Source organism: Salvelinus fontinalis, chromosome 2, assembly GCF_029448725.1.
Source record: "Salvelinus fontinalis isolate EN_2023a chromosome 2, ASM2944872v1, whole genome shotgun sequence".
In the NCBI taxonomy this organism is placed as follows: Eukaryota; Metazoa; Chordata; class Actinopteri; order Salmoniformes; family Salmonidae; genus Salvelinus; species Salvelinus fontinalis.
Window position 1 is genome coordinate 39,195,948 of NC_074666.1, and position 13,389 is coordinate 39,209,336.

A 13,389-nucleotide genomic window follows, 5' to 3' on the forward strand; every position below is an offset into this window, starting at 1 on the left:
GTGTCTAATGGCTCCATTTTAAGTCGTTTGAAGTTATTTGTCAGGCCAAATGCATGTTTTGGCACAGGTCAAGGCTGGCCTTGGGCTGATTAAATGTGTGAAAAGCGTAACTGGCTAATCATTAGATTAATCTAGGTTGTTAACAGGTATGGCAGTCAATCAGTGTTTACATTGTGTCTTTGAAGTAACTAATCACCTATAGGCCTACAGTGTATTGAATTGCAGTGAATGGAGTGGGTGGAGTAAAAAGTGTTGCTGGGCATTAAAAAATGATCATATATAGATTCTACAGACCCTAGTGAGTTATCCTAACCCCACTTTTACTTTGGCACCTATAATAGTTTTCTATCTATAAGTATTTTGTGTATTGCACATGGGGCATTTATTTGACCTTGAAACATGTTTTAAAACCCACATTTAATGTTACTTAAATATGAACAAATATGAATCATAGTTCATGTTTAGACAATTTTTAAATATATCATGAATAAATACAGGTTAATTACACTTTTCTACTATTACACGTTGGACTTTTATTTTGAGAATTTTCGAAATTACGTGACCCTGAAGTACTTTTTAGTGTTGCTGACGAGACGCTGATCCCAGCCGCACAGTCAGTGGCTACTGAAGAAGGTGTCTCGTCCTCTGAAAAAGGTGAGAATTAAGCCTTGTAAAGTTAGTTCTTGACCAGTTATCTAAGGCATGTTTGCAACAGCCAACATGTAAGTACGCATTTGCTAACTTTAGCTTGCTAGCTAGCTAGACATAAAGCTAATATACTGTTAGTTAGCATGCTAACACATATAGAACAAGCCTGGATAAGGTAGTTAGGTCTGTTAGACATATTTTTAGTTATACATATCTACAGTAGCACGGTGGTTAGTTTCCTAGCCAGCTAGCTGTTTATTGTTATCAATGGGTTGTTGGCACGTTGTTTGACAAAATCTAACGCTTTATGCCGAAACCCTATTTATGTTTGTTGTAACCTGTAACGTTACACGCACCCCCGTCTCCGGCTTATCTTGTGTATTTTTGGTTGTTGCAGGCGTCATACATGATAACGTCAGCTAAATAACCTATGCTATGTTGATGTAACTACTAGCTAAGCCAATCTGTCATATACAGGTGAGGTGTCCTCCACCTGCTTGAGGGGGGCTCAACCAGGATTTAACCTATATACTGACAGTCTTGTTTTGAGTGCACATACACACTCATAGTCCTCAAGCTGCAGCCTGCAGGTGAATGGTTTCTTTGTTTTGAAGGACAAACTGGCCTACCTCAATTTCTTCTGGGGAAATTTCCAGTGACTGGAGTTAAATTACAAAATCAATATTCAGGAGCCACAACCGGATGTACATAATCTGCACACTGTAGACAGGCTACACACAAACTGCACATGACACACAGCTTTTAAAGGGATATTCTATTTGGTTGGTGAGGTACATTGATGGCATTGCAGTGAGATGTATTATTTCATTCAAAGTCAATCCATATAGTTTTAGTCAGGAAAGCTTTCTGGTAATTAACAATAGCAAGTAAACCATCTCAAATATAGGCCCATTGTCCCCATGGGTCGTTCCATGTCAGTTCAGCAATCCATGACACCCACCATCTGATTGTTCTAAAATCATTTCTGTAGTTAGAAACAGATTCGATTAACATTCTTGCAACATTATTTTGTTGAAATATAATTTGTTCTCAGAGAAATTAAGCTAATTGATTACATACATTATTATTTACAGAATTCATAAAATACCCAATAAATATAGTGCCTAACATCCAATTTGACCAAACTTTTTTTGAACAATGAGTAAGACCGGAGGAAATGGTAAAAAGCCAACCACAGACCCCTCCCCGCACGGCAAACCCACCCCAACAATAACTATACAGTACCAGTTCTCTATGTCTGACAAAAAGTATGGAGCTGGGGCTGGGAGTATTGCTTCTTCATCCTATGTAATGTATTTCTTTGTTAATTTGGGTCCTTAATAACACCTGGAACACCACCATCTAGTGGTCCGAACCTGGTAATATCAGGATGTAGGATGGAACATAAATTACCAAATTCAGCAAAAAAATAATTGTTCCTTTTTCAGGACCCTATCTTTCAAAGATGATTTGTAAAAATCCAAATAACTTCACAGATCTTCATTGTAAAGGGCTTAAACACTGTTTCCCATGCTTGTTCAATGAACCATAAACAATTAATGAACATGCACCTGTGGAACGGTCGTTAAGACACTAACAGCTTACAGACGGTAGGCAATTAGTCACAGTTATGAAAATTTAGGACACTAAAGAGGCCTTTCTACTGACTCTGAAAAACACCAAAAGAAAGATGGCCAGGGTCCCTGCTCATCTGCGTGAACGTGCCTTAGTCATGCTGCAAGGAGGCATGAGGACTGCAGATGTGGCCAGGGCAATAAATTGCAATGTCTGTACTGTGTAAGACAGCGCTACAGGGAGACAAGACGGACAGCTGATTGTCCTCGCAGTGGTAGACCACGTGTAACAACACCTGCACAGGATCGGTTCATCCAAACATCACACCTGCGGGACAGGTTCAGGATGGCAACAACAACTGCCCGACTTACACCAGGAAAGCACAATCCCTCCATCAGTGCTCAGACTGTCCGATAATAGGCTGAGAAAGGCTGGGCTGAGGGCTTGTAGGCCTGTTGTAAGGCAGGTCCTCAACAGACATCACCGGCAACAACGTCGCCTTTGGGCACAAACCAACCGTCACTGGACCAGACAGGACTGGCAAAAAGTGCTCTTCACTGACATGTCCGGGAACTTGCAGGTGCCTTGGTGGAAGAGTATGGTAACATCTCACAGCAAGAACTGGCAGATCTGGTGCACTCCATGAGGAGGAGATGCACCTCAGTACTTAATGCAGCTGATGGCCACACCAGATACTGACTGTTACTTTTGATTTTGAATCCCCCTTTGTTCAGGGACACATTATTCCATTTCACATGTCTGTGGAACTTGTTCAGTTTATGTCTCAGTTGTTGAATTATGTTCATACAAATATTTACACATGTTAAGTTTGCTGAAAATAAACGCAGTTGATGGTGAGAGGACGTTTCATTTTTTGCTGAGTTTAGTTTCTCGGAATGGGGGGGGGGGGGACATCACTGAATACGCTGGGCATACATTACATATGTGAAGAAACAATACTTAAAGCCCAGGCTCCAAAATACTTGTCAGACATAGAGATCTGATACTATATACTCGTTGTTGGGGTGGGATTGATGTGGGGGTCCGTGGATGGCTTTTGACCATTTCGTTGGATTCCTCATGTCTAATTCATTGTTAGAAAAATGTTAGTCCAAGTCACATGTATATTTATTGAATATTAAATTAATCCCATAAATGAAAATGGCCAATTTTGGGTGCAATCAATTAGCTTAATTTTTCATATTCTATTTCAACAAAATAATTTCAGAATGCTAATTTCATCTGTTTTATAACAACAGAAACAATCTGAGATGATGGCTGGCAATCCTCTTTCTTGTGTTTTTTGAGGTGGAACAACCCCCACCTAAACCTTATGTGTTTGCAGTGGTAGAGCTAAGCTGATGCCCAACCCTAACCTCTGTTTTTACAACAATCAGCTAAGGCTACAGAGATGTAGGTTACGCTCAGCACAGTTTAGCATACTTTTAGAATCCCAATGCAGTGAGCTTGGGAAGCACCTCCATGTCTCCTTCCACTATAATATGTGTACAGTTGACCACACAGTGAGTCTTGTTGTCCACGGTGTATATGGGGTTGGAAACATTCACGTGAACTGTTGGTTTAAGGCTGCATTCTCTTTAGCCTAGTCCCTATCCTTGTTCCTGACCACATTGTGTTCTCTGAGCTCACACAGCAGTGTCAGCAGCATCACACTGAAATATTGATGCTATGTCTGCTTTCTGCTGTGTAGTGATGGGTCCTGTTACCTACAAGTCACTCTATTGCTGTATGTGCATATTATACTGGGCAGTACTGGATATGCCCCCCCTGTAACAAGTCACCTTGTTCCTCCATAAGTAGGGTTGCAAAGGGTTGGAAACTTTCTCTTATGGAATGTTTTGGTTAACCTGTCTGGCCCAGGCGTTCCGCCAGCGGAACTCCTCCCACATTCCACTGAAAAGGCAGAGCGCGAAATTCAAAATATATTTTTTAGAAATATTTAACTTTCACACATTAACAAGTCCAATACAGCAAATGAAAGGTACACATCTTGTGAATCCAGCCAACATGTCCGATTTTTTAAATGTTTTACAGCGAAAACAGCACGTATATTTATGTTAGCTCACCACCAAATACAAAGAAGGACAGACATTTTTCACAGCGCAGGTAGCATGCACAAAGCCAACCTAACTAACCAAGAACCAACCAAACTAACCAAGAAACAACTTCATCAGATGACAGTCTTATAACATGTTACACAATAAATCTATGTTTTGTTCGAAAAATGTGCATATTTGAGGTATCAGTTTTACATTGCAGCTACCATCATAGCTACCGTCAAAAATAGCACCGAAGCAGCCAGAGTAATTATAGAGACCAACGTGGAATACCTAAATACTCATCATAAAACATTTCTGAAAAATGCATCGTGTACAGCAAATGAAAGACAAGCATCTTGTGAATCCAGCCAATATTTCAGATTTTTTAAGTGTTTTACAGCGAAAACACAATATAGCATTATATTAGCTTACTACAATAGCCTACCACACAACCGCATTCATTCATCAAGGCGCGATAGCAATAGGCACGTTAGCGTTAGCGAATAAACCAGCAAAATATATTAATTTTCACTAACCTTCATAAACCTTTCTCAGATGACAGTCCTATAACATCAGGTTATACATACACTTATGTTTTGTTCGAAAATATGCATATTTAGAGCTGAAATCAGTGGTTATCCATTATGCTAACGTAGCTTCCTTTTCCCAGAATGTGCGGATATTTCTGTTAGACTCTCACCTATTCTGACCAAATAGCTATTCATAAACATTACAAAAAAATACATGTTGTATAGGAAATGATAGATCCATTAGTTCTTAATGCAATCGCAGTGTTAGAATTCTAAAAATATCTTCATTACGACATAAGGCTTATGTTATAGCGAGAGGGGCCAAAACCTGGGCGCAAAACTACTAGTATACAGTTCGACAGATATATGAAATAGCATCATAAAATGTTTCTTACTTTTGGTGATCTTCCATCAGAATGTTGGACAAGGGGTCCTTTGTCCAGAACAGTCGTTGTTTGGATTTAGAACATTGTTTTTCCCTCTTGAATTAGCAAGCACACTGGCCAAGTGGCCCGAAGCTCTCCTTTCTGAACAAAGGCACACAACGCAACACGCCTAACGTCCCGAATAAATTTCAAAAATCGAATAAAACTATATTGAAAAAACATACTTTACGATGATATTGTGACATGTATCAAATAAAATCAAAGCCGGAGATAGTAGTCGCCTATAACGACGGCTTTTCAGAAGGCAATTCCAGGTCCATCTGCGCGCTCTCCAGAAAACAGGAAATGGATGACTCGTCGTGCCAAGAGGATATATTCCACCTCAGACCAAGATAAACACTTCATTTCTTCTCTCACTTCCTCTTGACATCTAGGGGAAGATGTATGACGTGCATGTATACTCATACGTATCATGCCCATTTATAGGCAGGCCCTTGAACAGAGCATAATTTTCAGACTTTCCACTTCCTGGTCAGAAAGTGTGCTGCCAAATGAGTTCTGTTTTACTCACAGACAAAATTCAAACGGTTTTAGAAACTAGAGAGTGTTTTCTATCCAATAGTAATAATAATATGCATATTGTACGAGCAAGAATAGAGTACGAGGCCGTTTAAATTGGGCACGTTTTTCCCCCAAAGTGTAAATAGCGCCCTCTATCCTCATCAGGTTTTAAACTATCCGCAATTCAATAGAATTGCAACCCTCTGCATGCACAGTGCATTCTTCCATCACATATACAGCTGATTCTCAAGATCTTGCACACTAATGAGATGCTATTGAGCCCACACTACTACACTGTCTGAGCCAAGGACTACATACTTTCTGGGAAGTTTTGATTACAACAGTAGGTGGGGTGAATATATTTTATATTAACTAGTAAATAGTAGCCTACAGCAAAGTGTGTTTAAATCATTTCTAACTTGTTAACAATTTCTGCCAGTTAGTTTTTGCTACCATGTGGGGTTTAGCTTGCTTGAGCCTGCTAACTGAGTGTTAATTCACCTGTTTCCATACATGTTTCAATTTAAAACATTTGTCTTTAGTGATGCACCGATATGACATTTTTGGCCGATACCGATATTTTCCTTGCCAAAAAAAGATGATACCGATAACCGATATTTAAAATTTTGCCGTTCTTTTAAGCAGTGTTGTAGTACAGTTAAATAGTTAACACACACAGATGCAGCGGTTTAAGGCACTGCATCTCAGTGCAAGAGGCGTCTCTACAGTCCCTGGCTCGTATCCAGGCTCTATCACATCCGGCTGTGATTGGGAGTCTCATAGAGCGGCACACAATTGGCCCAGCATCGTCCAGGTTTGGCCGGGGTAGGCCATCATTGTAAATTTAAGAATTTGTTCTTAACTGACTTGCCTAGTTAAATAAAGGTTACACACACACCACACTGGCCCAAAAATTATTAGGTTGGCATTTACGTATGTCCCCATTACCAGTAAAACATAATCAAAAACTATTTCTGTTACTTGCTGTGTTGTTTCGTTGTTAATTTCTTCAGTCGTTAAATTCTCAACCAGGATTTCTATGGGACGCCGTTTGGGTTTTTGCGTGTCAAAAAAGATGCTTGTTAAATAACACTCTTTGACGTGTCAAATAAGCTTGTTGACCAATCAGGATCTGAATATGATTGCATGTCACATAATAATTTAACGTGTTCATTAAACACGTTCATATATTTTGGTTATTACACATTGATTACACTATCACTCGTATTTCATATGTCACAACGATTAATCGATACGTATGCTATGATGCTGGTAACGTCTTGCGCACCTACAGTGCGGGTTATTAAAAAAAAGCGAGCTAGCTCATGGATACAAACAATGTTCTTCCCCAAAAACATAGCAAACCGACATCTGTTTCAGTAACTATATAGCTAGTTGTAATCGTCTATAAAATAACCCTAATTTACAAGATGGTTCTTATTTGATTAATGGTGGTCGGACCAAACTATGTGAAGCTAGCCACAATAAGGATTAGCCACAATAGTAGACTTTGCGGTTGGCCTTCAAAATAAAAGTATGGCATAATTCTACTATTTGTATTCATTTGCATCACTGTCAATGACATACTTTTATTTTGAAGGCAAACCGCAAAGTCCACTATTGTGCCTAATCCTTATTGTGGCTAGCTTCACAACACAACCTGGTGTGGTCGAGTCTCACTAGCCAGATGAAGCTAGCTGGCTGCTTATAACGTTAGCTTTGGGCAACATGGTTTAGTAGCTGGCTAGCTATTAATTTTCATGAACTGAAGTTCAATTTCAATAGGTGAACAACAAGTGGCAACCTAGCTAATACTTACTCACAAGGATTCCTAAATCATTGCTAAGAATAATAAAAATGACTGCAGTTTTTACTGGTCATTATTTTCAGGCTGGTTGTATTTAGTGCTAGCTAGGTACCAAGTTAAAGCTAGCTACCCCAGAAGTTGCAGTTAAACAAATGATGCTTTATTACACCTCGTTTGTGGCCGGTGTTGGCTTGTTTACAGACTTTTTTGTACAGCTTTGACAGTGCTACTGTATCATTTTTGACACGCAAAGACCCAAATGGCGTTCCACGCTATTACTGTGTAACTCCGGTAGAGCAACATCTGAAAGATAGCTCACTTAGTAGTGTGTACCGGTGCTCGACCAGTCGACGAAAGCCAACATAACCCACAACAGTGAACGGTTGGTTGTTAAGAGCAATAATTTCCATTATCTTGGTTTTAATGGATTTTGCCTTTGAGTTGTCTTGCTGAAATCTTCTTACTCTTTCAAATGACTGCTTGACTTGTTGACTGCTCGATCCACACAGCAGACATTGTGGGCTAGGTTAGGAATGCTGTGAAGCACATGTAGCGCAAAATTTCATGGGACGTCATGTACCTACGTTATATAGGTATGCACGGCAGCTTTGACATCGGTGTTTAACATCGGTGTTAAATTAGACATCCGGCCGATACCGATGATGGCATTTTTAGCTAATATCGTCCGATTCCAATATGTTCACCGATATATCGTGCATCCCTATTTATCTTATGAAGGAGTTATTTAATCTATGCCTAACTATTTATCTGTACATGGAATGATATATATTTTAACTAATTTTTGTCTAATCTTTACAGGAAAATGCCACGGGCACTATCTGTATGGAGACATTTCACTGCAGCTAATGTAGAAGGAAAAGCTGTGTACATTTGCAAATACTGTGCCAAATCATATGTGAAGAATGCAACAAAAATGCAGAATCATCTGGCCAAGTGCATAAAGTTCCCTCAGTGCTCACAACAATCAACCTCTGACAAAAGTCCCTCTACTTCTATTCGAGGTGAAAATTATGAATCAGACACATTAGTGATAGCAACAGCTCATGGTCCTCCTGGAATCAGAAGGTTTTTTTTTTTACTCAATGGACGAACATAGTCAGAGATGCTGATGGATGTCTTGCTCGAGTTGTGAATGGAACTGGTTCACCTCTGATGCTCACAGGCAATGTGTATTGGAAGAGATTTCTGAATGTTCTTCGCCCAGCATGCACTCCTCCAACCAGACATGCTTTATCTACTCATTTGCTGGATGCAGAGTTCAAGTGCAGGTCAAGCAAATCATGGAGAAAGCAGACTGTATTGCAATCATCTCTGATGGGTGGTCGAATGTTTGTGGGCAAGGAATAATTAACTACATCTCCACCCCTCAACCAGTATTCTACAAGAGCACAGACACAAGGGACAATAGACAGGTGCTGTCTTTCGGATGGGACGTTAAACGGGTGTCCTGACTCTCTGAGGTCATTAAAGATCCCATGGCACTTATCGTAAGAGTAGGGGTGTTAACCCCGGTGTCCTGGCTAAATTCCCAATCTGGCCCTCAAACCATCATGGTCACCTAATAATCCCCAGTTTACAATTGGCTCATTCATCCCCCTCCTCTCCCCTGTAACTATTCCCCAGGTCGTTGCTGCAAATGAGAACGTGTTCTCAGTCAACTTACCTGGTAAAATAACGGTAAATAAATAAATAAACACACCGGTCTCTACATTGCAGATGAGCTGAAGTCAGTCATCAATGACCTTGGACCACAGAAGGTATTTGCACTGGTGACAGAAAATACTGCGAACATGAAGGCTGCTTGGTCTAAAGTGGAGGAGTCCTACCCTCACATCACACCCATTGGCTGTGCTGCTCGTGCATTGAATCTGCTCCTCAAGGACATCGTGGCACTGAAAACAATGGATACACTCTACAAGAGAGCCAAGGAAATGGTTAGGTATGTGGAGTGTCATCACGTTATAGCAGCAATCTACCTCGCCAAACAAAGTGAGAAGAATAAGAGCACCACATTGAAGCTGCCCAGCAACACCCGTTGGGGTGGTGTTGTCATCATGTTTGACAGTCTCCTGGAGGGGAAGGAGTCTCCCCAAGAAATGGCCATATCAGTCTGCCGATATGGACAGCCCCATCAAGAGGATCCTATTGGATGATGTATTTTGGAAGAGAGTGGTAGGCAGCCTGACACTCCTGAAACCTATAGCAGTAGCCATTGCACAGATTGAGGGAGACAATGCCATCCTGTCTGATGTTCAGACTCTGCTTGCAGATGTAAGAGAAGAAATCTGTACTGCCCTGCCCACGTCACTGTTGCTCCAAGCAAAGGAAACTGCAGTTCTGAAATGCATCAAAAAGCGTGAAGACTTCTGCCTAAAGCCCATACACGCCGCAGCGTACATGTTGGACCCCAAGTATGCTGGCAAGAGCATCCCGTCTGGTGCAGAGATCAACAAGGCTTATGGTGTCATCACTACAGTATCTCGCCACCTTGGCCTGGATGATGGCAAGGTTCTTAGCAGTCTGCCGAAGTACACTTCCAAGCAAGGGCTTTGGAATGGAGATGCAATATGGCAGTCGTGCCAACATATCTCATCAGCCACCTGGTGGAAGGGACTTTGTGAATCTGAGGCTCTTTCCCCTGTTGCCTCCACCATCCTCCAAATCCCACCAACATCAGCCCCCTCAGAGCGCAACTGGTCCTTGTTTGGGAACGCGCACGCAACAGGCTGACCAATACAAGGGTTGACACATTGGTGCCATCTGGGCAAATTTGAGGCTTTTTGAGCCTGACAATGAGCCATCCTCAACAAGGTTGGAAAGTGACAGTGAAGATGAGGCCTCAGTCTGATGTTCAAGAGGTGGACATTGAGGTCCGGGGAAAAGATATGGACGCCTGAGAGGAAGACAACCAAAGCTTTAGTTTCTAGACTGTCATTTTACAGATGTATGTTGAAAACGTTTTTTGGGAGATGCGATGGATCATTGGGGATTATTCAATATTCCCTTTTGTTGTTCAGTGAAATCATCCCGTGTGAAGAGTCAACTCATTTGATTAAAGTTCAATTCGTAACTGAATTGTTTTTTTATTTCTATTGGAAGGATTTAATCATTTGCAATTATGTCTACTTATGATAAGGTAAAAGGTTTATGTTTCTGCCTCCATATGATATGGTAAATATATCCAATTCAAAAAAACATCTCCATTCTTCTAAATGGTATTAATGCACATTTGCATTTATTCCCGTTAATTCCCATATATTCCCACGGAAAGTTTCCACTGAATATTCCCCAAAATGTGCAACCCTATCCATAAGGCATGGGGTTGATTTTTATTTAATCTTTTCATCCAGGAATGGAGCTTGTTTGATTGGAGAGCAGGTCTTAGGTCTGAATGTTCTCAGTGTTTCTGGGCTGGATTGGCTTGTGTCCGTGCCTCCTTCCTGCTGGAACATCAGGGGTTTGTGGGGGGTGATTCATCTTGTCATGGTATGTTGAGTTAAATGGGGAAAAGCCCATGGACTTGAAGAAGTGTGTAAAAACCTAAATTCTAGCCAAAACTGCATTGACTGATTGCTTGTCAAAACTGTGGCCATGCAAGCCTTAGTTAGAGAAGGTGGTAAAGGTGTAAGATAAATAAAATAAAAAGATGACTATAGACCTAGCTCAATGTGCCAGATGGTCTCAATGTCTTCCTCATTTTCATTGGTGTGTGTGAACAACACTAAAAATTTCATCTTTCCCCACCAGCCAGCTCTTAAGGTCCCTCCAGCCAGGCAGCTAGATGAGTCAGCGGAAGGAGCGCCGCGGGATCCACGTGGACCAGTCAGAGCTGCACTGCAACAAGGGCTGCGGTTACTATGGCAACGCAGCCTGGCAGGGCCTGTGCTCCAAGTGCTGGCGGGAGGAGTACCAGCGGGCCCGGCAGAAGCAGATCCAGGAGGACTGGGCCCTAGCTGAGAAGTAAGGAAGGAACACTCCTAGTCCTGGATCAATGGGTCTCAAACTTGGGGTGGGGTGTGATGATGGAGGGTCCATAGATAGTTGGTGGGATGACGCAGGATTAAATGTAGGCCCACTTGTGAAATGTTCTAATCAATTGCGATGTGTTGTTAGTGCTGTGGTGCATTCCTTCCTCAGTGGCAGGGTAGATACTTTTACATCACAAAGTTTCATGTGGGATGCCTCACTATGTTGGAATGTCAACATTCAACCCCAGGTCACTGGCCAGCAGAGTTAACAGTCAAGCTGGTTTGTCTTATCCACATGGTATTCTACTGTAGCAGAGGATATGTGCTTATAAGTATTCACCCACTTGGATTTCTTAACATTTATTGTGTTATAAAGTGGGATTAAAATTGATTTGTAAATTTTTGGTCAAAGATCTACACACAATCTATTGTCAGTGGAAGAAAAGTTATAATTTTGTTTAAAGATGAATGAAAAATAAAACTAATATACCTTGATTAAATAAGAATTCACTCCCCTGAGTCAATACATGTTAGACACACCTTTGGCAGTGATTAGATCTGTGAGTCTCAGAGCGGAAGGTGCTCCCGAGTGGCACAGCGGTCTAAGGCACTGCATCTCAGTGCAAGAGGTGTCACTGCAGTACCTGGTTCGAATCCAGGCTGCATCGCATCCGGCTGTGATTGGGAGTCCCATAGGGAGGCGCACAAATGGCCCAGCGTCGTCCAGGTTTGGCCGGGGTAGACCGTCATTGTAAATATGAATTTGTTCTTAACTGACTTGTCTAGTTAAATATATAAAAAAGAGCTTAGTTTGCACACCTTAATTGTGCATATTTGCCCATTTATTTTCAAAATTCTTCAACCTCTGTCAAGGTGTTGGGGATCATGGCTAGACAGCCATTTTCAGGTCTTGCCATAGATTTTCAAGCAGATTAAAGTAAACTGCAACTTGGCCACTCAGGAACATTCACCGTCTTCTTGGTAAGCAACAAGAGTGTAGATTTGGCCTTGAGTTTTTGGTTATTGTCCTGCTGAAAGGTGAATGCATCTCCCAGTGTCTGTTGGAAAGCAGACTAAACCAGGATTTCCTTTAGGATTTTGCCTGTGCTTTGCTCTATTCTGTTTATTTTTATCCTAAAAAAACTCCTTAGTCCTTGCCGATGACAAGCTTACCCGTAACATGATGCAGCCACCATCATGCTTGAAAATATGAAGTGGGACTTAATGATGTATTGGTTTTGCCCCAAACATACCGCTTTGTATTCAGGACACAAAGGTAAATTCTAAAAACATAATTCCACTTTGACATTATGGGGTATTGTGTGTATGCCAGTGACCATAAATCTACATTTTAATCCATTTTAAATTCAGGCTGTAACAATGCGAGCTCATGTTGTGGACGCATCTATATGTATGAAACAACATCATGGGTAACTCATCTTTTATTTTGTGGGACCAAGGCACACATGAATAGAATCAACCTGCATACATCGATATTTGATACAGATATTCAAATATGATTACATTTTAACTCATAATAAGCTTTTTACTTTTTCAACTGCTCTATTGAATGTATCAAATGTTTCTTTGGCGCTATTCACACGAGCTATGGAGAACTCTAGTGAAAGAACGTCAAGGACGTTTTGTAGCCACATGCTGAGCTTATGTGGAGGCTTCCATCTGGTCACTAACATCCTTTTTGCTGCAGTCAGTTCAGACAACCATACTCGTTTGTGTGGTACTGTGAGAGTCAGTGAAGAGTCATCATTCACCAATAATATATTGGGGAGATGGGGAATGGGAACACCAACTATGCTCGATAGAGACCTGTCA

General features: G+C 41.1%; 1 protein-coding gene across 4 annotated transcripts in view; it reads left to right on the top strand.

The window, feature by feature from the left end:
- Positions 1-569: 569 nt before the first annotated feature.
- The window catches only part of rabgef1 (RAB guanine nucleotide exchange factor (GEF) 1), a 40,523-nt gene continuing 27,703 nt past the window's right edge, over positions 570-13,389 (top strand). For 2 of the 4 annotated variants that reach the window (XM_055874349.1, XM_055874322.1), the window contains exons 1-3: positions 590-654; positions 8,387-8,589; positions 11,336-11,548. In XM_055874349.1, the coding sequence (XP_055730324.1) occupies positions 11,370-11,548 (179 nt within the window). In that variant the 5' untranslated portion in view covers positions 590-654; positions 8,387-8,589; positions 11,336-11,369. Of the gene's footprint in view, positions 655-699; positions 723-8,386; positions 8,590-11,335; positions 11,549-13,389 lie in introns of those variants that run through there. The other 2 variants (XM_055874330.1, XM_055874339.1) reach the window with 2 other exon arrangements.